This window comes from Talpa occidentalis, unplaced genomic scaffold, assembly GCF_014898055.3.
Source record: "Talpa occidentalis isolate TD23 unplaced genomic scaffold, MPIMG_talOcc4v2.1 talOcc4.2, whole genome shotgun sequence".
Taxonomy (NCBI): Eukaryota; Metazoa; Chordata; class Mammalia; order Eulipotyphla; family Talpidae; genus Talpa; species Talpa occidentalis.
Window position 1 is genome coordinate 111,688,570 of NW_023602073.1, and position 25,794 is coordinate 111,714,363.

Below are 25,794 nucleotides of genomic sequence, written 5' to 3' on the forward strand. Positions count from 1 at the left end.
CTTGCCAAGATTCTTGGCACTTTTATACTATCTTAAATTACATTGGGAAAAAGTGTAATAGTAATTGAAAAGCAACTAATTATAAGCAATTATAAGCCAAATTATGTTTATACCACAGTTCATGTTTGAGGTGGTTTAGTAGACAGACTTCTTTTCAATAACCAACCATCAAATAATTGAATAGCTTGTAAAACACTTAAATACTTCTTTAATCTTTAAAGTATTGCCACCACATCCTTTTAATTATTATTATAATACAATAAGTAACATTTATTATCTTCTGTCCCCAGTTTGATCAGATGCTTTTAAAAACATGGCACAAGTAGTGTATGCACCTATCACATTTCATGAAGAATGAAAACAAATTCACGGTCATGTAAGACAAGTATTACCCTGCAGGGAACCTCGGGGATTTTTTTAGTACATTTTTTCGTTTTACAGCAGTGTCGTATTTCACTTTTAGTTGAGGGAAGTCTTTCTCCAAAGATGTTCAGGAAAAGTCTTTTGTCTAGTGACAATGGTAATTTTTGTGTCAGACTGTTTTTTTCCTCCCATATTTCCTAGCAAAAGCCATTAACTTTGTTACAATTTTGCCACCTCGGATTAAACTATTTGACTATAACTTGACAACTATTTAACAGTTTACGTTGATTACTGAAAATATTAGCTATATGGTTCTCTAAATCACCACTTGTATTATACATTTCCACATAAATTTTTCTGAAGCAGGTGACATGATAGATAGCACAGTAAATTTTGGAGGCGGGGGGAGGAGGTGACCCCTTTCAATGAGTTCATCAGTGTAAGAAAATTCAAAGAAAAATATTACCAAACAATTTTAGATTATATTTAATAAATCCACTTCCTAGAGATAGTTTTGCAGAATAAATTCCCACCCGTTGACCTAGTGCATTTCAGAGTTGCCAGTGCTTCACGGCAGCTGCAGCTCTCAGCCAATTTCAAGGCTTGGAGAGCTGCACGGTGGGAGGTAGGTAGAGCCGGAGTCTTCCCTGATCGGGCGCCACGTTGCTTTTCTCTTTTTAAACAGGGAGACAACGCTTCTGGCTATTGTGTCAGCCAGTGGAGAACTCCGCTCACCCGCACACCAACCAAGGCGTGAGCAGAATTCAAGCGCCTTCTTCTCCGACCCTTGGCAACGAGTGCGTCACGGACAAATGCTGAGTTTTTGAAGCCCCGCTCCGTTCGTCTCCGGGAAAACACACTTTCGAGAACGGTCAAGCGCCTCAGCAATCGCGGTTAACTGCACTGGATCAAAAACAGCCCGCCAGCCCGCGGTGGCCACGGTCTCCGCCGCGCCCGACCCTCCCTCCTCCCGACCCACCCATTTTCTCTGCTAACCAGTTGTTTTACGCAGCGCTGCCCAGCCTCTCCTCACTCGGTTCCCGCTCCCCTCACCCGCCCTGCATTCGGCCCCGGGCTCCGAACCCCCAGCCGGACGACACAGCGCCGTCTCCCGCCCAGGGGCCAGCGCCAACCCAAACCGCACCGAGGCGGGCAGCTCCCCGCGCTCCTCGCGGGCGGGTGACCAGCCAGCCGCAACTGGGCGGGCGCTGATTGACAGGTCGCTGCAGCTATGAGCCTCAGGGGCGGGACGCGGCGTCACTTCCTGTCCTTGCGAGGAGACGGGGTATATAAGGGGCGCGCTCACGCAGCGCCCTCGCTTCCACAGTATGGCCGGCGACATTAGCTAGCGCTCGCTCTACGCTCTTTCACGGGGAAACAGCGGAGTGCAAGAGACTGGACTGTATCTGCCTCTTTCCAACAGACTCGTTCAACTTTCGCTCACACACACACACAAACACACACACACACAAAAAAGCCGGGAAAATTTTATTAATCCTTTTTTTAAAAAAAGTTAATATAAAATTATAGCAAAAAAAAAAAAAAAGGAACCTGAACTTTAGTAACACAGCTGGAACAATCCGCAGCGGCGGCGGCGGGAGAAGAGATTTAATTTAGTTGATTTTCTGTGGTTGTTGGTTGTTCGCTAGTCTCACGGTGATGGAAGCTGCACATTTTTTCGAAGGCACCGAGAAGCTGCTGGAGGTCTGGTTCTCCCGGCAGCAGCCCGACGCGAGCCAAGGATCTGGGGATCTCCGCACCATCCCGAGGTGGGTCGGCGGGGCTCGCCCGCGGCGCGGCCGGGGCCGGGGCCGGGGCCGGGGCGGGGGCCGCCTGGCGGGCTCGGGCCGCGTGGGCGGGGGCCGGGCGTCGGATCCCGCAGCCCTTAGGTGGGGCAGGTCCGCGGGCGGGGTCTCCCCGGCGGCCGCGCAGAGGCACCGGGCGCCGGGGGGGGGAGCGGGCGCGTCCACGCGTGGCCGGGGCCGTTCGGCTTCTCCCGCCGCCGTTGCCGGGCGCTGCCGGGGGAGGGGAGAGGCGAGGAGGCCGGCCCCGCCGCGTGCTCAGGTAACGTCCCCGGCCGGGCGGCGGGCTGCGGCGCCCGGGGTGCTGGGGCGGCCCGCGCCCCCGGCCCCGGCCCTCGGGGGTTGGCGCGGCGGGGCGGCGGGTGGGGGCGCCCGGAGGGGGTGAGGGGCGCCACGCGGGTTTCTTCGCGGCAGGTGTGGCTCGGCGCGCTTAGTCAGGCGCTCTTTTCGGGCGTGCCCGCCGCGGGGAGCGGAGGGGGAGCGAGCGGGGCGGGAGCCGGACTCGTGCTCGCCGGGCGAGGGGGCGGCGGGCGCCCCCCGGCCGGGGCTGAGGGGCCGGCGAGCAGGCCTCCCGCCCGCGGTCCGCGCTGACAGCATGTGGCGCGGGGATTGGGCGCGCGCGGCGGTGGCGCAGTGCTGGGCCCCACCGCCGCCCTGGCGTGCTCTGCACCAGAAGCCTGTCGGGCGGCCCCGGGAGGCGGCCGCGGAGCCCGCCGGCGAGGCTCGCGAGCCTCTTGACCTTGGGGAGTGTAACCTGTTAACGGAGTCGGCGGGTCTGGGAGAGGTTGCGGCGTGCACCGCGGCTCGCTGCGTTTGCGGGCTGGCCGGGAGCGGGTCCGAACCTTTCATGCTAAGCCCGCAGAGGGATCCCGGGCCCCAGCCTCCCACCCGGGGCATTCACGCGAGAGAGCGGAACTGGGCGCCGAGGCGTGGAGAGGTCTCGCGGCGATCTTACTGGAAATCCAAGCGCAAGTAAAAGCACGGGCGATTCCGAAGGTGCTTGGGCCTGTTCCCCCGCGCTCGTCTCTGGCTGCTCCTTGTCCTTCCAGGCTCTCCGCGCACTCGGCGCCCAGTGTGGAGGTGCTGCGGGCACCCGCGGGCCGCTTCGGAAAGGCAGGACCAATGAGCTGGGCCCCACCGAGACCCTGGCCCCGGGGTGTGGGCCAGTGGCCGTTTCGGGAATGTGGGGCTCCCCTTGCTGCTCCCCCTTACAAAAAAAAAAAAAGCGGCTGGAGAAGGGACTCCAGAAGTACACGTGCTGCCAGGACTTGAAGGCGGTCTGTAGCTTGGGTTCTCCTAGAAAATCATTATGTTAGCTAAAACGTCACGTTTCACTTTTCAGCCTTTGTGTGACATTTAAAACGTCTAACATAGTTCTTTACTATGTGCCAGACTCAGTTTTAAGCACTAATGTTATAGGAAGGCGGTTACTTTTATAAATATGAGGAAGCTTAGTGTTTCCCTAATTTCAGAGACGGGGAAAACTCCACGGTGTTGGTGATGTTTTTTGGTTAAAAAAAAAAAAAAAAGATTGTGATCAGATTGTCTAGAAAATCTGTGTCTTAGGAAGAACTAATGAATGACAAGATTCTTATAAAACGATCAACAAATTGTTACAAAATTGTTACGCTTTACTACTTTCTCTGTAAGCACACCTTCTTAATAAAAGGAAGGGGATTTTTTCCCCGAGTCCTTGGGGGCAAAAATGACAGATTTTAAGGTTGGGCTTTTTGGGGGTGTGGGGGTACATAAGTTCCCTGAATCTAAGGTTCCTGAATCTAAGAAAGACTTAAAGCGTAACTTCCTTTCTTTAGATATTTGAGAATCATTTTTTCCTTGTAGTTTGATCAGCCAAAATAGTTTTACTACTTGAGGGTGGCTCTTTAAATGATGGCAAAAGTTAAGCTTGCAAAGACAGAATATGCTGTTTTGTCAAGTTAATAGTTTAATGTCATACATTTTGTGGGCACTCTCACTAAATAACTCTTTTGAGAGATACTAGCACATTTAAGCTGTTGCACATAGAGCATGTAAGAACTGAAAAATCTCTTGGCTTTAACTAAGAGTTGAATTGATAATCTTCCTAGGAACATTTTTAGGTGACCTGCCAGACGTGGATCCACTGGTTAGGTTTCTTAAAGAGGTCATAAGAAGATACTACTTGAAACATAGTAGGTTGTAGACAAATCACCTAAAATCCATGGCCTGGCAGAGAAAATCATCGGACTTTGGTAACTTTGGTCTCCCGATGATAGGATGCAGAGCCAGAGACCTTGGAGGGCTTATTGGTTACCTAGCAGAGTAATACACATTTGTAATGGTTTTGTGGGGGGCCTCTCTGGTAGCGTACGGGTTAAATCTCAGTGCTATCACCAGTACTGCCTGAATTTGATCCCTAGCCAGGGAGCTAACCCACATATGGTACAGCAGATCTCTCCTGTCTTGCTTGTTCTGCTCCCTACTCTGTCTCTGGTGAATCTTCTCATCCCCCACACCTCTGGCCTACACCCCAGTTCTTCTATGTATTATTAAAAAATAATAAAGAAATGGTTAAGTGCATGACTTCTGAAATGTCTGCATTTGAATTTATTTATTCATTTATTTAGAAGATTTATTTATTTATTTATTTATACAAGCACTGAGGGTATAGTCAGAAGCGCGGGAGGGTGAGAGAATTCACCAGAGCCAGAGCAGGGAGCAGAGCAGGCAGAAGGACCGAAGTACACTGCTGAGGGGAGCAGCGGGCAGCAGGAGAGGTCTGAGGGCCATGTGGGACCCTCCCTCCTCCGGTGGCTGGGGAGCAGCAGTGGATTGAACCAGCAGCGCTGCAGAGGCTGCGGGCACCCAGAGGCCCTGCATTTGAATTTAAACAGCATTTACTGAGTAACTACACGATGTTTCCTCAGCTCTAAAATGAAGACAGTAATAGAACACTACCTTGGAATATTTGTGAGGGTTAAGTGCATGAATATACTTATGGTTCTTTAAAAGTGACACATAGAAACCACTATGTAAGTGTTACTGTCAGATTCTTTATCTTAGATTCTTTGCTCTAGAGGACAAAAATCTTTTTTTCTTCTCCCCTGAAAGCGCCTACCCCTTTTTTTAAGCAGCTAAGTCTGAAGTGAAAGTGTCAGATTGTGGTCTAAGAGGCTACACATTAAAGGGATCCCTAGCAATTTGATGTATTTATTTTTATTCAAGTAGAGGAAATGGTGTCATTGGGAGTTCTGAATTGCTTCATTAATCCATCTAGAGAATTGTTTGGTTTTTGTAATTTTGTTTTTAGTTAATGGTAAAAATGATTTGGAAGCCAAAAAGTTAATGCCTCATATCTCCACCCTCACTAACACCATTAAAATGTAAATAGAGTATAGTTAAAAGACTTTAGAGAACCACTTTAAAATAAACTCAATCTAACCACATTGTTTATAAAACAAAACCTAAGAACATGGAAAGGATAAATGTGAAAGTACAAAACTGTACTGATGAGGCCATCACTACAGGTTCTAAAGACATTAGAAAGATAAGGATATTATTGAAGAAGTTGCTAGGAAAAAACACCCTTCCAACAATGATAAAAGAAGAAATAGAAAATGGTGACACAGGCATTAAAATCTACACACTAGCGGCCTGAGTTCCATCCCCTGGCAGGGAGCTAACCCACATGGCGCAGCAGACCTGTCCTGTCTCGCCTGCTGCTCCCCTCAGCAGTGTGTTTCAGTAGATCCACCTGTTCTGCTCCCCGCTCTGTCTCTGATGAATTCTCTCACCCCTTCCCCCAACCCACACCTCTGGCATACACCCCAGTTCTTGTATGTATAAATAAAATAAAATAAATCTTTTTTTAAAAAAGTAAGTAGGGAGGGGTGGATTATAAAGAGGCATTAGAACCCTTTGAGGAGATGTGACATAGTCACTATCTTATGCTAGTTTCATTAGGGACGTGAAAAAATCTGGTAGATAAAGTGTAAAAAGCATGAGTAGAGTCTGAAGTTATATAGCAGGTTAAAATAAAAGACTTCATGCTTCTAAGGTAAACAGAATCTGATCATTATGGTATAATAACCTCATCTTTAAGTGGATCTCACCTTAGATATTACCAGATTACCTTGCTGATAGGAATATTAGGCATTATTGGCATATGTATGTTGTGTTTACTACTACAAACTAAAGGGTGAATTTGTTTTCTGCTTATGTAAGACCCCCTTCACCCCATAGTTGACCTAACAGTTACCATTTGTTATTTTACTTTATTGTTATTTTGTGTGTGTGTGTGTGTGTGTGTGTGTGTGTGTGTGTGTGTGTGTGTAGAAGAACTGGGGTGTAAGCCAGAGGTGCCAGGTGTGAGAAGACCCACCAGAGACAGAGTAGGGAGCAGAAAGGCATATCCACTGAAATACGCTGCTAAGGTAGGTGAGACAAGAGAGGTCTGCTGTACCGTACCTTATGTGGGCCAATTCCCTGGCCAGGGATGGAACTCAGGCAGTAGCAGTGATAGTGTTAGGGGGAACAGGATGTCCTAAAGCTAATTCCATACAGGCTGTGTGGACTCCACCCCCACCCCAGGCCAAAGCCAAAGACACTGGGAACTCCAAATCCCATCACCACCAAAGGGAAGATGGCTGGGACCTGAGGGTGGGGTTAAGCAGCCAGGTTGGTATAAAGCCAGACACGTGGGCTTTGGAGGGGTTCCCCCATTTTGGCTCTCCACCAGCTCGCAGCGTCCAGTCAGCTCTGAGAGTGGCTTTGGGTTTCCAGGTTGGCGGATCGGGTAGGACGCATGAAAGACTTTATTTCCCTCTTTTCTCCCTGAGTTGTACATTTTCCTTATTTCCTTTTCCCTTATAAATAAACCTTTTATTAACCTTTTGTGTGTGCCTGTAGTGGAGTATTAATAAGTCCCTTGTAAGCGCGCGGGTGAGGACCCACAGCCAGGCAACCCGTTAAATATCGGGGCTGCCCTATAACAATAGCACTAGACTTAACCCCTAGACCACCCAAGGGGAGACCCCTAGCAGTTAACATTTGTACTAAATTATAGTGTGTCCCTCCTCCCCATTTTCTCTTAAGTAACGAAGATAAATATGAATATTTGGAGAGCTTCTGAAATAACTTTAGAGAAAAGCTTTTGTGTTATCAGGATAAGGTTGAGGTTTGAACAATTAGACTTGAACCAAGGGGAAAAACCATGGGGCTCTGAAGGGACAACTTTAGCAGAGTTTGAGGAAAGTGGTATACCAATCAAAGAAAAAGCATGGCAAAAAGAAAATTTAGCTGTTACTAAAACAGCTTATCTTTTGATTCATATATTTTTTATAACTTTTTGTTGAAGTGTAACACAAAAACTTGCGAGTCTTCAGGAACTGATCACTTTTGCAATTAGCATGCAAATCGAAGGAATATACCTTTGTCTCTCCTTCCAGTTACTGTCTTACCCTGCCTTTCCTCCCTTAAAGTAATCACTGTCCTGACTTGTAATACACCATAAATTAGTTTACCCTGTTTTTGAACTTTGTATAACATGGAATGAGTTAGGTAAAGCTTCATTTGGTCAACTTTGAGGTTTTATCATCCATTTCTATTGTTGCATGTAGTATTTTATGTCAAGATACCATAGTTTAGCACACTAATGTTAATGAGCATTTGAGTAGTGTCCAGTTTGCTAAGGCACATATGTTGCTGTAAATACTGTTTGTACATGTCTTTTAGTGAACACTGTGCATGCACTTTTACTAGATATGCATACATCTAGGAGTGTTATTGTTGAGTTATAAGGTATGCCTCTGTCCATCTTGAGGATTCCAGTTGTTTAATATCTTCATCCAACACTTGGTGTATTGTCCTAATTTTAGCTGCTCTTGTTGGGTATATGTCTTTCCCATGTGACTTATGGGGTTGAGTGTCATGTTGACCATTAGGATACTTTTGTGAAATGCTTGTTAATTGTCTGCCTATTTTTTTAAAAGATTTTATTTATTTATGCATACAAAAACTGGAGTGTAGGTCAGAGGTTGGGGGGAGTTGGTGGTGAGAGGATTCACCATAGACAGTGGGGAGCAGAACAGGCTGATCCTCTGAAATGCATGGCTAAGGGGAATGGCCGGGCAAAACAGGTCTGCTGCACCTTGTGTGGGTTAGCTCCCTGGCCAGGGATTGAACTCAGGCGAACTCAGGCTGCAGCAATAGAGCTCAGACTACCTTTATACCACCAGGTAGGCTCTGTCTATTTTTTTTTTAGGTTGAACTTTTAAATTTGAGAAGTTTTTTTATATATATTGAATGATTCTCTATGCAATATATATTGGAAATATTTCATAACTACTATGATTTCCTTTCCATTTTATTAATGATTAGAAACAGAAGTTCATAAGTTTAATGTAATCCAGTTTGTCAATATTTTTCCTTTAGTGGTTAGCAGTTTTTGTATCTTAAGATATCTTTACTCATATCCAGGTAATGATGATGTATTGTAATCTGAACAAATTACAAACTTTGCAGATTTTTAGAAGAATGTTGATTAGAAATAAACATATATGAAAATGCCTTGGAGTTGCTGGATAAAAATGGACCTAACAAAAGCCTTTATAAGAATGGCGGGGAAAGGAGGTGTAGGAGTCGTATCGGGGAAGTCTAAAAATTTTTTTTGGTGAAAGATGATTTAATCCTATAGTATCATAAAATTGACTGCATTTTGCTTCATCACAGACCTAGGCTATTTATTAGTACTGAGATAGGTTCAGATGGGAAGTTCTAGTGGGAGTAAAGAGAATATTAATTGTGGAAGGGGTGTATAAAAGTCATAATCATTTTATATGGTTATGCGAAAATACGAAAACTAGAGTCTCTAATGTTGGAAAAGATTTTTAAGACTAGTAGGTTGTCGGGCTTCCCCTGTGGCGCATCGATTGAGCGCTGGCTTGTGAAGCTGCCCGCAGTCTCTGCAGCGCCGGTTCCATCCCCGGCCGCTGGGCGAGGGTCCCACATGGTGCGCAGACCTCTCCTGGCGCCTACCGCTCCCCTCAGCAGTGTACTTCGTCCATCTGCCTGTTCTGCTCCCCGCTCTGGCTCTGGTGAATTCTCTCACCCTCCCGCGCTTCTGACTGTACCCAATGCTTGTATAAATAAATAAATAAATCTTTTAAAAAAGAAAAAAAAAGACTAGTAGGTTGTTTTGCAAGTACTTCCTCTCCCACACTTAAAATCTTAAAAGAAAAAATGTAGTTTTCACTAAAGGAATGAGAGCACTTGCAAAGATAGTAAATCACACCTCAGCATTAACTTTCCCAGAACCATTGCCTTGACTACAGCATTGCAAAGTTTTGCAGTATCAGTAATTTACGTTGGAGGAATGTACAACCTATTGCCAAAAAACCTTTTAGTGTGTTTTAGAGTAGAAAAACTTCCTATTGAATTAAGGTTCGCATTACATTCCTCACAGCAGTAAAAGTTTGAACTGCTGTCTCCAAACCACCTATCTTTTTCAGAGTACACAGTGAAAGTAATCATGTGAAAGTACCAGTAATTATACTGGTAATGATTAGAGTTGGGGTAAAACTTTGTGATGGCTATTTTAATACTATGATTATAATTAGCAGTGCATTCTAGGTTGATTTCTTTGAACAAGAGTAGAAGGCTTAATTTTCTGAATGACTGTCTTCTGAAGGTATTTAAACTTCTGGTCTACCTAGGCTTTGCTGAAGAATAATCCTAGGCTTTTAGATGCTTTTGTCCCAAAGACTGCTTCCCTGGGGTGAGGGGTGAGACTTCACTGTAAAGTAGTAAGGAACCTCTGAATCGTGCTATTAATTAAAGTCACAGTTGAGGAAAGCTTCAAATAGTTGTGTTTTTTTGGGGGGACAAATTACTTGATAACTCTGAAGCTAGCTGATTTTTACTTTAAGAAGTAATTCACTAGAGGAATCTAATTACCCAGAGGTCTTTTAAATGCAAATTTCCAAGTACCAGCTTCAAGAATGATCTACTGGATCTGAAGATAAAATCTAATTCTTCGGGTGATAAAAGTGAAAACCCTGCTCTGAAGGTTTCCTCCATCTGCCAGCAAGTATTCTGTTAAGTCATTTATTTCTTTAAATTGTGTTTTGTTTTGTTTTTTTAATCTAAATTTAAATTTACCATTTGGACCTTTTTGAATGTACAGTTCAGTATTGTCACGTATACTCACTGTGCAACAGATCTCTAGAAATTTTTTTATCTTGCAAAACTGAAACTGCACCAGTTAGACACAAATTGTTGTGTCTCTCCCCAGTTCTTGCTAACCACCATTCTATTTTCTGTCTCAGATTTTGCCTACTTTGGATACTTCATATGAGTACCCTATTAAGTATCAATAGAATCATATGGTATTGGGCCTCCCTGGTGGCGCAAGGGGTCAAGATGCAACCTATGAAGCTAGCTGCAGCCACTGCTACACAGTTCCGTTCCCTGGCCAGGGAGCCACCACATGGCACGGCAGACCTCTCCTGACTTGCCCGCTGCTCCCCTCAGCAGTGTATTTCAATCTGCCTGTTCTTTTCCCCACTCTGTCTCTGGTGAATCCTCTCGCCCTCCACACCTCTGGCCTGTACCCCAGTTCTTGTATGAATAAATAATAATTTTTTTTTTTTTTAAGAATCATATAGTATTTTTCCTTTTGTGGTTGACTTATTTCACTTAGAAACTCATCAAGAAACTTGGAGTCATCCTTATAGCATGTGACCCTTTCCCAGTAAGGCTGCAAAATCCATTGTTTTGTATATACCCACTGTTTTATATATACCACATTTTCTTTGCCCATTAATCCCTTGGTGGACATTTGGGTTGCTTCTACCTTCTGACAAATGTGAATCACAATGACCATGGGTATGTAAGTATCTCTTCGGGATCCTGTTTTGAAGTCTTTTGGAAATATACACAGAAGTAGAATTGCTAGATCATAGGGTAATCCTATTTTTAGGTTTGTGAGGAATGTCAGGACTATTTTCTGGCTGCACCCATTTACATTTTCATCAACAGTGCACAAAGTGTTAGAATTTCTTCACAACCTTGCCAACATTTTCTTTTGTTGTTTTGCTGGTAGGCCACCTACTAAATGAGAGGTAGTATCTTTTCATTAGCATTCTTTTTTTATTTATGAATATGATATTGAGCATCTTTTCATATACTTGTTGGTCATTTGTATATCTTTGGAGAATTGACAATTCAAGTCTTTTGACCCCCTATTAATTGGGCTCTTTGTTTTTATTGCATTGTAGGAGTTCCTTATACATTGGTATGTATTGGTTATGTGATTTACAAATATTTTCTCCTGTTGGTTGTGTTTTTGAGTTTTGTGATGCAAAAAGTTGTTTGATGTAATCTCATTTGTCTGTCTTTGCTTTTGTTGCTTTGTGCTTTTTGTGTCATATCCAAATCTAATGCTTGGAGCGTTTCCACTACCTCCTAGGAGCATTGTAGTTTTAGGTCTTAATGCAGGTCTTTAATACGTTTTGAGTTAAGGTTTGTATATGGTGCTATAAGGGTTCAAATTAATTTCATTCAGTATCCAGTTTTCCCAGCATCATTTAATGAGGAAACTATTCTTTCCAGGTTGTATAGTTATGACACCCTTGTTGAAGTTTAAGTTGAGACATTTACTTTTTTAATTATTTTTTGTGTTTAAAAAATGAAGTCAGTTGGCCATTTCTTTTTTTTTTATATAGAGGCATCTTTTTTTTTTTATTTATTCATTTGTTTGTTTTGTTTATACATGCACTGGGTACAGTCAGAAGCGCGGGAGGGTGAGAGAACTCGCCAGAGCCAGAGCGGGGAGCAGAGCAGGCAGAAGGACCGAAGTACACTGCTGAGGGGAGCAGCGGGCGGCAGGAGAGGTCTGCGCACCATGTGGGACCCTCCTCTGGTGGCCAGGGAGCAGCCGGGGATCGAACCGGTGCTGCAGAGGCCGCGGGCAGCTTCGCAACCCAGCGCTCAACCGCTGCGCCACCGGGGAGGCCCCCATTTCAAGTCTAACTGAAATCAGATGACACAGAATTCATCTTAGTTGTATTTTAAACCTTGTAAGCAGCAACCCCCCAACACTTGTGTTTTTAATCGACTTCTACTCTAAGAAAACTATGAAATTTGGCATGCATTAACACTTAACCTCTTTGGGAATAATAAATAAGGTTATTAAATTTCTTTAGAATCATTTATGAATTTCTTTATTTCATAAGTATCTTAACAAGTTGATGCTTTTTTGAATGCCTTTTAAGAATATTTTCAATTCACTATTATCTGAAATAGGAACATATCCCATTCTGCTTTATATTTATGGTTTATTAAATTTTTGTTTGAATCTTAAGGTTAATAACAAAGCTTTGCCAGAAAGACCTATTTTATAAAATAGTTCATAATATAGTATAAACTAGTAATTCTCAGTCCAGGTGTGTATTTTGGGACAAAGCACATATTCCTTCCACCACCATTACTAAGTCTGCTGTGGCATTCTAAATTGATACTACAAGTATTAACTATAGGTATATAACTTATGTCAAGTGTATAAAGCACATTGTCTTTTTGATCATTAAAATGGGACACAAAGGAGAGCACTGATAACCCCCCTTTAAAATAGGAATAGCAAACAGAATGACGTTTAAATTTTGCAAGGCAAGGCAAACATGCTGTTGCAACTACTCTGTTCTTATAGGGAGAAAGCAGCTATTCAATGTATAAGTGAATGGGTGTGCCTAGGATCAAAAAAGCTTATTCTTTCTCCCACCCCTCAAAAATGTGATAAAACAATTTCCTGCATTTCTCAGCTGTTTTGATGCTGACTATTACATTACATTGACATCTTTAATTTATTTCCATGATCTTTCTTGTCTTTTATTTTTGAAGCCTGGTGTAGCTAAAATAATCTTTATAATAACTTGATTGATAGACCATGCACAACTGTGTTTGGGTTAGGTGTTTTCTTTCTGGCCTTCCTGGTGGCATAGGGGTTAAGTCTCTATCACCACTGCTGCCTGAGTGCCTGCCACCACCAGGGAGCAACCCACATATGGCGCAGCAGCAGACCTCTCCTGTCTCATCCGCTGCTCCCCTCAGCAGTGTATTTCAGTGGATCCATCTGTTCTGCTCCCCACTCTGTCTCTCATGAATCTTCTCACCCCCTGCACCTCTGGCCTACACCCCAGTTCTTGTATGCATAAATAAATAAAAATATATCTTAAATAACTAGAACAGTCTTCTTTCATATTATGATTAAAAAAATAGTACTTACAGATTTCTTTTGAGTGAGGAAGAATGTAGTTGCAGAGTTTATTTTTCTTTTTTAAAAACTATAAGAATATTCTGCTTTCTATCAAGATGGAGTATGCTCTCTCTGAATAAGTGCAGTTTAAAACCCAAAATGCTTGAGCAGCTATCTGAGGACTCTGAAAAGCTTGCAAGTGAATTGGAGAAGGAAACCAGAACTCAAAATACCACTGAAACAGTTGTGATTTCCTGTCTCTTTTTCCTCTGGTTTCTCCTGGGTGGTATAAAGACTGCTAGAAACCCAGAACTGCACACTAGGTGAAGACATAAAGAACTCCAAGAGAGAATCTGGGAGCTGCAAGATTCTTGCAGTTTTATGATCTGCAAAGGAAGAAAGGGGTGGGGGGATTAGGGGTTGGGGCAAATCCTTTTTTTTTTTTATTTTTTTTTATTTTTATTGTTTCCTCCTTCCCCCCCACCCCATTCTCTCCTGTCATAATTCAGTCAGACCTACAGAAGTTGTGGCAGCCAGGCAGATATCTAAAGCTACAAAGGAGGGCCAGTGTTTTCTGCCCAGAAGAAATGTGGTCCAGAAAGAACATTAGATAAATCCCCATTGCTTTCTTCCCTCTTTGACATCTCCCCATTTAGTCCCAGAGGGACACACAGTCACAGGCAGCCTGCTGCAGAGTAAAGAAACTAAAGCCTTTGTGTTCTAGTCAGAACCAAGAAGGCCTCCAGCTCCTAATCCAGAAATTGTCAGGAGATTATGGCGAGGTGAGAGGTAAAGAATATAAAGATTTTTTTTTAAAGATTTATTGATTGATTGATTGATTGATTTATATAAGCACTGGGTACAGTCAGAAGCCTGGGAGGGTGAGATAATTCACCAGAGCCAGAGGGGAAAGCAGAGCAGGTAGACAGATGAAGTACACTGCTGAGGGGAGCAGTAGGCAGCAGGAGAGGTCTGCGCGCCATGTGGGACCCTCACCCGGTGGCTGGGGATCGAACCGGCGCTGCACAGGCTGCGGGCAGCTTCGCAAGCCAGCGCTCAACCACTGTGCCACTGGGGAGGCCCATATAAAGATTTTTGTAAATGCCCCCCAGCTGTTTATGTAGGAATCTGACCCTAAACAACATTACCAGTTAGATCACCTACCAGTTCCAGGCTGGTCACTGGATGTCACATATAAGTAGGATAGAGCTGAACACAGCAGTGAAGGCTTCCATAACTGAACCAAAACCATAACATAGAAGGACTTGAAGACTTGATTCAGCTAGTTCGATTGCCTACAAGTGTAGTAAAGTTTGGTGGATTTTAGTACAATGGAGAAGACAGGAGGGAGCTGAGTGAACTTGCAGAACCATAAGTTTCCCAGTCTGAACAGCAGGAAAAAAGATTGAGAAAACTTACAGAACCTGAGAGACCTATGGGGCAAACTGAAAAGTTTGATATTTCGTGCTTGCAGATTCATTTAGGTTCATTACAATCCTATAACTGAGTTACTTGGTTATGATATAAATAAACTGTTTATATAGATTAAAAATAAGATGATGTTTAAGTGAAATGTACATTTGTAGTTGGTTAACAGGTATTTTGTTTAATGGCTCTTACGTTTTCAAGAATTTGTTCTCTAGATACCTCCACTATTATGGTGACAATTTTATTTATTTATTTTTAAAGATTTATTTATTTTATACAAGCACTGGGTACAGTCAGAAGTGCGGGAGGGTGCGGGGCGGCAGGAGAGGTCTGCGCGCCATGTGGGACCCTCCTCTGGTGGCCGGGGAGCTGCCGGGGAATGAACCGGGGCTGCAGAGGCTGCGGGCAGCTTTGCAACCCACCACTCAACCGCTGTGCCACTGGGGAGGCCCGACAACTTTTTTTTAACATACTTTTTTTTTTTTTGAATGATTTTATTTTTGCATATAAGAACTGCGGTGTAGGCTAGAGTTACAAGGGGTAGGGTGAGAGGATTCACCAGAGACAGAGTGAGGAGCAGAACAGGAAGATCTAATGAAACAACACTGCTCAGAGGAGCAGTGGGTGAAACAGGAGCGGTCGGGTGCACCATGTGGATTAGCTCCCTGGCCTGGGATCAAACTCAGGCTGTCAGAGTAGGCCTCATGATGGTAGTGCTGAGACTTAACCCTTAGGCCACCAGGGAGGTCTATATGGTAACAACTTTAAAAACCAGTAAAGGATCATGTGACCATACCTTGAGATTAAAAAAATTTTTTTTAAAGATTTATTTCTGTTTAAGAGAACTGGGATATACGCCAGAGGTGCAGGGGCTGGGAAGACCCACCACAGAGATAGAATGGGGAGCAGAACAGCAGATCCAGTGAAATATACTGCTAATGGGAACAGTGGGTAAGAAAGGAGAGGTTCTCCATGCCACATGTGGGCCAGCTCCCCTGTCAGGGATCAAACCCAAGCTGTGGCTGTGATAGTTCCGAGACTCAACTCCTATGCCATCAGGGAGGCCCTAGATTTAAAATTTTTAAGGCTGTTGGTTTTCTAGCTGGTCTGCAGGATCTAATCAGAATATTTGTTGCCAAACTAGACAAATATTTGAAGGGGATAGAAACAATAAAGTCCCTAGCCATTGGAATGACTGGAATTGACATGAGTACCAAAATAGCTACACAAACTGCCTTCTTTGTGGGATCACTTCTTTACCTCTTTGTAATCTCCCTGATATAAACACTTCTGGCTTGGTAAACCTTCTGAGTTTTATAATCATTTAATGACATATGATCTGGCAGGGGTAGTGGGTTACTTATGAGCTGGAAGAAGGGGGTGGGAGATAAGAGATCCAGGTGGAGGTCCATTCCAGCAGTATCTGAGCTAAAAGTCACAGTTTGCGTGTTTCAGCTTAATTATAACGTTCTCTTTAACTCTGAAGTTGCTTGATTTGGGTGAATAGTATATGGTGCACTGTTGCTAGGAAGACAGAATAGATAAATGGAATGGCCCAGTGTGGCTGAACTACAGAATGCAGATAGTCTCTGTTATCTATATATGTCAGGGTTTCATTTTTGGTCTTCTGATTCATTGTCTTTTATGAAATTTGTCTGAGTCCGATAAGAAAAAGGGGGTTGCCAAGAGATCTGAAAGATTAGATAGTAATTCTCTGGAGAAAATAAAACAGGATCTTTCTGAAATGAGGAACCAACCATGTACTGCTGTTGAAGTAGTCACTACATTTGAAATTATATTGTGAGATCGCTAGCTTTTAATATTCTTTGCTTCCCCAAAATCTTAATTCTATCCATGCAAAGAAAATGGAATATTTAGGTAATCTTGCTTTCCCAGGAAAGAACTAAAAAATAGTGAATGCAGGATTCTCCAAAGAAACACTCCTATATTGAGACCCACAGTCAATAAGCCCCATCTTAACTCAACTGATATAGCCTGAGTATTAGTGACCTATTCTTAGCCAACAATCACTTGAAAGTTGAGCTAGCTGGGAACATCTAAGGATAAATTCAGATAAGTCCGTAGAGAAAATGAAGTAAATTGAAAACAAGACCTTTAAATGCAAAGAAAACAGTTACCTAAGACAGGAAAAGTTCATGTTATACTATCTAGCTCAACCGTGGAACATGTTTAAAAGTATTAATATAAGTAATTGAGAAGAAGTGATAGGAAAGGATTCTTTAGTATGTGCAGTAGGGTAGAAGCAATTATGAAAGCTGAATTCTAGTGGGAAGTGGGTAGGCAATGACATTAACAGGTAGCATTATTAAAAGAGCTGAATTATTGATAGCTAGCTCTAGCGACCCTGAGGTCCAAAATTTATTCTCTGATACTAGCACTCAGAGTAGCTATAATTTATTATTTACCTTCATATTGTTTACTTGAATTCTTACTGTCTAGCAAGTAAATTTTGTGTGTGTTACATAGTTTAATCATGTGAACTAGGCTTTTTCTTCCCACCATGTAAACTAAGCCAGGGTAATTGCAAGCAGTGTCACAGAGCAGAAAAGTAATAGCTTCCATAAGAGCCCCATGTTTCCCTTTAGGTCTAGTTATTTCTTTTTGTATTAAGGCCTATTTGTGGAATTGAAATGTGTGAGTTTTGAAATATTTGGCCATTAATAAGCTTGGAATCTCAGAAAACGAAAACACTGCTTGGGTACCTAAATTAAAAGGATTAAAATGCTCTACAAATTTCTTTTACTCAGAACTGAATCATAATTGTAGCTTATTATTACAAATTGTAATTTTTTTTAATTCAAGTAAACTAACAACATTGCCTAGTCTAATATGTATTTATTGTTAGCTGTTTACATATTGCTTGGTAAAGTTGTGGGCATATAGACTAAATCATTAACAAGCCTAACTCATTGAAGTTTTTCAGCTAGGTCTCAGCTATTCAATTTATTTGCCCATCTTAGGAATTACTGCCTTCTGTGATTGGTCATAAAACTCCCCATTGGGGCCAGCAGGAATTTCTTTTAGCAAAATGGTAAAATGGGCACAGAATTCTAGCAGGATTGATTGGAACTGTACATGATTTTTAATAGGAAAGAATAAAACAGGCCGTGCTGTTCAGGGTTTCTTCTACAAGGTCTTAACTGGAAAAGAAGGCTTTAATCATAATATGCCATTTTCTTGGGTATAGAAAAATGGACCTACCAAACACTAAGAGCTTTAAAACATTTCTAACCTTTAATCTGGTCATTTTAAGCTATCCCTTGAAAATATTTTGCTTTCTTTATTTTTATAGTAGGCACACCAAAGAGGAAATAGAAATAGTTCTTTAGGTCTCAATCAGTAAATTAAGACTAGTGTAGTTATGCCTGTTCACTTCCAATTTGTTACCTATTACCTGCACTGCATACGCTCCACTTGTTAAAATGGGCATTTTCTGATTTCATTAGAGATCTGCATAGTTTTCCGAAGATCTCATGGGTATGCTTGTACTGTTGAATTAGCAGCCAAACATTATTTTTGTTTTTTAAGGATGCTTTTAAGACTTTTGGACACTACTAGCTATGGTGATTACTGCCAACTTGATAACAGGAAGTAGTGTAATAGTATCTGAACAGTGAGTACTTGATCTGTTAGGCCTTTAAATCTCTTTGCTAGTCTAATTGGTGAGGGGAGTGGTGCTTTGTGTTTAATATAGTATGTTTAAAAATCTGGGAGTTGGAGAAATTCTAAGAATTTCATCAGCAAAGAGTATCTCATTTTGATTTGTTTAATCACTTAACTAGTGAGGTAATGATTTCCTTTGTGGACCTTTTAAATACACACTGTGCATGGTTTTTCAACTTTACTTTTGCTTGGTTGTATTTTCTTAATAAACTATAGATACATGGTATATACATTTCCAGTTTTTCAGTTTGCTTTTTTTTTTTTTTCGTGTGTAGCAAAATAGATACCTTAATGGATATATTAATATGGATGGATTCTTTTGAAACAAAATTAAATGTTGGTGTGCACTGGAGAAAGGTAATGAGAAATTACAGTGGAACAAGAATGTAATGAGAAGTAGAATCCTAATTATTGATGATCTCTTCATTGTGAGAGCTTTGTAATTTTTCTAAGTAGGTAAGTACTGTTATTAACCATCCTCTTTTTGGTTAAATAATAGGTCCGAATGGGATATACTTTTGAAGGATGTGCAATGTTCGATCATAAGTGTGACAAAAACTGACAAGCAGGAAGCTTATGTACTCAGGTAAGTCCTATAAAACATTTGCTACTTAGCTAGCTGGCTTCAGTCTAACTCATACTTTACATGAAATAGCAAATTGTCCCTCGAGATCTTAGTTCTATAATTATTTTTACCTTATTTTTTTAAATATGGGATAAAATAAAATATCTACTCAGATGTGTCAGTACAGTAGATTTTGAAGTCTTACATAATAACTCCTCAAAATGAGCTTTACTTACCATGTTTTAACTGGAAATATCCATAAGGAAGGGTAGAATGCATTGTACTGTTTTATTATCCTCACCTCGTGCATGACTTAATATCAGAACTTTATAGACAAATTCAGTTTCACCATACATATGATGTAAGATTGCCATATATATAAGCAAGCCATTTAACCTTTTATAGGTGCAAAGTTCATTCAAGAAATACATTTGCACTTTGAACAGCGTGTTTTGGGTCAAGAGTGCCACCCCCTGCATTGTTGAAAATCCTTGTATAACTTTTGACTCCCCCAAAATTTAATAGCTGCTGTTGACCCTAAGCCTTACTGATAACAAGTGATGGATTAACTCATTTTATAATTTACATGTGTTGTATGCTGTATTCTTAAAACATGTTGTCTGTTTACAAGAAAGTGGATAATTTAATTATCCACATAATTAAAACCCCCTATTGTTCATGGGTCAAATGAACATTGAATGCTTGTTACATATTTATAATGGGTCTTGGGTGCTATTGGATTGAACAAGGTAATAAATTCTATGTTTTTTCTAAGCTTTGTTATATAGATGCTTATCATGTGCCAAGCCCTAGGGATGTGATGGTAAATAAAAACAAATATTCCTTTCCTCAAGGAGCTTATTATCTAATGAAAGAAATAATAAAATGGTTACAGAAATACATATGAGAGTGGGTGGTACAAGAGGAAGCATAATATGAATTTAGTAATAATGTCTTAGGATAGGTGAAGAGGAGAAAGTTTAGTAGTAAAGGTTTGTGTAATGAGCTGATATGCTTTATACCTAATTCAAAGCCTATTTCTGTGAGGCTCTAGAACTTTAAACTGGCTTTTTATAATATAGAAGTGGAAGAACCCTACAGAATATTATTTGCTTACTTGCAATTATTTACATTTAAAATCACTAGCCAAAAGTTTGCATTGTGAATGACAGCCCAATAACTGATTGTATCAGTAATATATAAACATCATTATAATATTGTGACTTCATTTACAGTGAGAGTAGCATGTTTGTCTCCAAGAGACGTTTCATTTTGAAGACATGTGGTACCACCCTCTTGCTGAAAGCACTGGTTCCCCTGTTGAAACTTGCTAGGGATTACAGTGGGTTTGACTCAATTCAAGTAAGTAATAAAAACATTATTTACTCTTTTTTTCCCAGTCATAAATTTTGGGTCCAATGATGTGCCTAGAATATGCACATCCACATGTACACACTTACTGCTTCAGTTGTAACATGTAAGGATGCTCATACCATGAAAGAATGTTCTGCATGTTGCTTAACAACAGGAAAATATGGAGGGAAGCAGAATGAACTGGGATAAACAAATGGGAGAAAGAAATAGACCAGAGATATTTGATAGTTAGCTCCATGATATGTTTACTCTGCATGGTAGGGAAAATAAGGGAAAGCAAAACTATCTCATGAGTCTCAAGCTCTGAGATCTTGCTCTCTGATACAGTAACCTTCATTGAGTATGTTGGTCAGCAAAAGACTCCATGTTCATATGCCATATTAAGGAAAACTGTGCTAAATGTTGTTGGGGAAATAGTTGTAGATAAATGCATATGACAGTTGACTGGTTTAGGAAAATGATAGAATTCTATGTGTGAAGTTATCTGTCTTTTTTTAGAGCTTCTTTTATTCTCGTAAGAATTTCATGAAGCCTTCTCACCAAGGGTACCCACACCGGAATTTCCAGGAAGAAATAGAATTTCTTAATGCAATTTTCCCAAGTAAGTTTAAATAGAATTGAAACCCATTTTCTTAGAATTTATGTCCTTTTGGCGATTCTATATGTATAAAGCATGTGCATAGAAATGTAGCACATAATATATATAGTTAAGGCAAATATATCTACCTGGCTCATTAGAAAGTTTGGTGCATATGTGTGTATATAGGTGATTGGTGGAAAAGTGAAAAGAGAAAATCCAGGAATTAAATATAACTTAATGGTTATAAAAGCTATGGTTTCTTCATCCAGAAAATTATCCAGTGACTTCATAAACCTGTGTTAAGAAGCTCCAGTCTGTCAGTCTGTATTGAAATTGAGCTAGTCTAACAGAATGATCAACAGAGTGAGATCACAGTGTCACTTCAACCAAATTTGGCAAGATTTTTGTTCATCCCATTACTAAATTTTTATTTATGGACATGTTTTTTCCCTAGTGTCAAAGTATCGGAACTGAATGTTACCTGACACCCTTATTTCCTAGCTGAGGCTAAAACACTGGGATGATTTAATAACTTTATAGAAGGTCACTCATAGGAATGATTTTTTTTGTTTTTTAGTTTTTTCATAGGAGTGATTTTAAAAGAAAATCTAATTTCTGTCTTATATCTAATAGTAAACTATACTAGTATATATCAGAGTGCTGAGTATACTTTAAATATCTACCAGTTGTTATTTATGATATTGCTTGAGGCTTTGAAACAATACAGTAAGGAAAATAATACATAAAATGATAAGTACTGGGAGAGTAGTTGAATGGCTGACCAAATTTTATTTACTGATGGCATCTAACGGGAAGTGAGCCATAGTTTTCTCAGCACTGCTTAGAGTGATGACTGACTCATTGGCTGAAGTATGTCTCTGAATGATGAGCTGGTAAAATTTTATAAGGTTGTGGGGTGGGGGAGCAGGATTCCTGCCTGCATGTGAATTTTACCCAGTTAAATTTACCTTCACTGGTATTTCTTATAGGCAAATAGTATCATCCTGCCTATTGGATAGAAATAAGCCATTCTTTCAAATGTATATGTTCCATTTATTTTACAATTCTCTTCCGCTCAACAGATGGAGCAGCATACTGTATGGGACGTATGAATTCTGACTGTTGGTATGTTGGACATATTTTTGTGGATATTTTTTGTTCTATGTGGGCTTTATTTTAAGTCATTGGGTGTCATTTTTAGAAACTGTTTCTTTTATGTAGGTACTTGTATACTTTGGATTTCCCAGAGAGTCGGGTAATCAGCCAGCCAGATCAAACCCTGGAAATTCTGATGAGTGAGCTTGACCCAGCAGTTATGGACCAGTTCTACATGAAAGATGGTGTTACTGCAAAGGATGTCACTCGTGTAAGCATCTTCAGTAACAATTCTGGAGAAGATAATTAATGCAGTCTGTTTATTTTTCAAATGTGTATTTAATTCAGTCTTTTGTCATTTTTCCAGGAGAGTGGAATTTGTGACCTGATACCAGGTTCTGTCATTGATGCCACACTGTTCAATCCTTGTGGGTATTCAATGAATGGAATGAAATCGGATGTGAGTAACATTTGGCCTAATAATTATTTAAATATTTAATTGTGCCCTTTCCTGTATTAATATAAAATTATTTCTCTTAGGGAACTTATTGGACTATTCACATCACTCCAGAACCAGAATTTTCTTATGTTAGCTTTGAAACAAACTTAAGTCAGACCTCCTATGATGACCTGATCAGGAAAGTTGTGGAAGTCTTCAAGCCAGGAAAATTTGTGACCACCCTGTTTGTAAATCAGGTAATTTGCTCTACTGCTGACAAAAATTTACAGGAAATGAGTAGGGCATGTCATACTAGTCAGATATCCTAAGGTACTAAGGTACTACTGGTTGAAGTAGTTGAGGTAGATGAGAAAACCTGTATGTGTGTACTTATACTTCTGTTGCTCTTTGTTTAATATGTAGCCCAGTTGATGGGTTCTTCTTGTCTGTCCTGTTCATGTTGCCTTCTGGGGTGGAGACCATAAGATGTCCTACTCCGTGAGGCCCATAAGAGGGCAACTAAAGTATTCAAATGCCAATTTTAGTAACATAGTAGTGTCATGTTTATTGCATGATAATTTTCTTTGAAAATACTTCAGATTGGAAGCACTAATGCTTAATTAAAATTATTTTTCCTCCAGAGTTCTAAATGTCGCACAGTGCTTTCTTCGCCCCAGAAGATTGAAGGTTTTAAACGTCTTGATTGCCAGAGCGCGATGTTCAATGATTACAATTTTGTTTTTACCAGTTTTGCTAAGAAGCAGCAACAACAGCAGAGTTGATTAAGAAAAATGAAGAAAAAACGCAAAAAGAGAACACACATAGAAGAAGGTGGTGGCTGCTTTTTAGATAATGATACCAGGGGCCATGCTTTCCATAACCACCACCTCGTAGTTGCAGAAAGCCCTAGATGTAATGATAGTGTAATCATTTTGAATTGTATGCATTATTATATCAAGGAGTTAGATATCTTGCATGAATGCTCTCTTCTGTGTTTAGGTATCCTATGCCACTCTTGCTGTGAAATTGAAGTGCATGTAGAAAAAAACTTTTACTATATGAAACTTTACAACACTTGTGAAAACAATTCAATTTGGTTTATGCACAGTGTAATATTTCTCCAGGTATCATCCAAAATTCCCCACAGACAAGGCTTTCGTCCTCATTAGGTGTTTGCCTCACCTAACCATATGGGACTATTCTATTAAATTGCTGCCAGGATTTTACATTGTTACCTCTACTTTCTAGAACATATTCTCTACTAATGTTATTGAAACCAATTTCTACTTCTACAGATGTTTTTTGCAACCACAATTAAAAGTTTTCTTCCATTAATTGAGTCCTCTTAAGAAAATGATTGCAGTTACCTGTTTTGTGTATTACTGTTTTAACATTATTGCTTCCTGAACTTGTATTCCTTTTTGATTTCATCCCCTACCCAACCATGGTGTCCCTCTCCCCAACTTCTACACCCCCTCCCCCAATAAAGCAATACACTATTTCACTGTGGGTTTATACTAATATATCCCAGGGGAGTGGGGGGATGGTGGAAATTGGACTTTAAGGTCAAGGGTGTTTGACCTCCTTTTTATTTGCATGGGCTCTATTTGAAGATAGTGACAAAACTGAACTTCTAGTGTTGATTAGCAAGTAAGGTAGATTTGATATGATAGTAGGACATGCTGGCAGAACTGGATTTAATGATCTGGCTTGGATCATTCACTGTAACTTTTACTTTAGTAACCATTTCCACTAATTTCCATTAATAACATATCCTAAACTTCTGTTCAGAACAGAATCATTATCTTTGTCATGTTGTGAATTGAAGTTCTCTAACTTCATCTGTTCAACTCACCGTGATTTTGTAGGATTAAGTGGATAATTGCCCAGAATGAGAATTATTCAGGTCATTCAAACATGCACAGTGAATTAGAATGCTATGCATGAACTGTAACAAAAACTCCAAAACGGTCAATGGGAAGTGACTAGAAATGGAGGAGGCTTTCGAGAGGTGGCATATTTTCACTATATTTGCAAATACTGTGAGATTGAAGCCACTAAAGAGACTATAAGCTTGATTAAATTTTGTAATGTCCTCACGAAATTCTTTTTCTTGTATTGATGCAGTGATGTTTTCCGTTCCTTCCGTATTTATAAATGAAACACCTTTCTGAGTGTTTCTAAACCTAAAAAATCTACTTGGTTTGAAATCAAGAGGTTGGAACATTTAATGATTTTAATTTTAAGCATATGGAGATTGAAAGTTTCATTTGAAGAAATTTTCAGTCAATGGATGAGAAAGACTCTAATTAATGTGCAGTGCCTGTTTGTACTGTCTTGAGGACCAATGCTAAAAGCGAATTTTGTTCTTGAACAGTGTCCCAGTAAATTTCACATTTGTTAACTTTGAGGTCTGATTTTTTTTCTAATTTAAGATTTCTATCTCATGTTGAGAAATGTGACTTTTTTTAATGGGCCAAAATCCTAGAAGAATGAAAATTTTAGATTGAATAGTAATCTAAGTTAATCATAGTATGTATGATAAGAGGAAAGAAATTTTTGGTGCCATAATATCTCTTCATAGTGTTGGACTCAAATCAGTTGAAATGTATTTCTGTACCACAATTTAAGCTTCAATAAACGTTTGCTTAATTCATTTCTAGTGCCTAGATAGATGCCTTTTACATATTCTGTTTACAGTTTGCTATCTCATGAGTGTTGAATTTTGTTAATGTCCCCCACACATACTTGCATCCATTGAAACAACCATTTGTCGTCTTTATTATGTTAAAAAGCTATTCCTGTTTAGTAGTGGAACCTTGTAACTGAAACAAGCCCCCAAACACTGGGGACAGTCACTTTGCCCAAATTTGTACAAGCAGAAATTATATAATCCATATTCAAATTCTGGGCAATTTTTTAATCACCATGGGATCTCTGACCTAAACCTTTTCTAAAAGTTAAATCTCCTTCCTTTTACATCTACCTAAAATTTTGGGATTGAATTGTTTTATAGTTTTGCATGTTTGCTTTATCTGACTTCAGCCTTTTAGTAGTGAGGGAAGTTGAGATGAACCCTTGCAGTTAGGAAAGCCTTCGGAATGTCCTTGACCTTAGTGCTCCAAGCAGGTACTTCCACTCACCCATTCCCCCTGATAGCTTTGGTTGAAGTTCATTCTGCAAAATAAGGAAAAATAATGAAATTCAGTACTGATAGCCTGGAAAATAGTTCCT

General features: G+C 40.5%; 1 protein-coding gene across 4 annotated transcripts; it reads left to right on the forward strand.

Annotated features, from left to right (window-relative positions):
- The first annotated feature begins 1,660 nt into the window (after positions 1-1,660).
- Positions 1,661-23,904, forward strand: AMD1 (adenosylmethionine decarboxylase 1). Of its 4 annotated transcripts, none has more exons than XM_037520226.2 (9): positions 1,661-2,132; positions 19,007-19,093; positions 20,308-20,434; positions 20,945-21,047; positions 22,109-22,151; positions 22,248-22,392; positions 22,489-22,581; positions 22,662-22,817; positions 23,202-23,904. In XM_037520226.2, exons 1-9 carry the CDS (start codon positions 2,023-2,025, stop codon positions 23,340-23,342), a joined length of 1,005 nt encoding a protein of 334 aa, XP_037376123.1. In that variant the 5' UTR covers positions 1,661-2,022; the 3' UTR covers positions 23,343-23,904. The 4 variants fall into 4 exon arrangements, with proteins under 4 accessions (XP_037376123.1, XP_037376124.1, XP_054555088.1 ...); XM_037520227.2 differs by lacking the exon at positions 1,661-2,132 and adding an exon at positions 2,399-2,427; XM_054699113.1 differs by lacking the exon at positions 1,661-2,132 and adding an exon at positions 2,568-2,579.
- Positions 23,905-25,794: the final 1,890 nt, after the last annotated feature.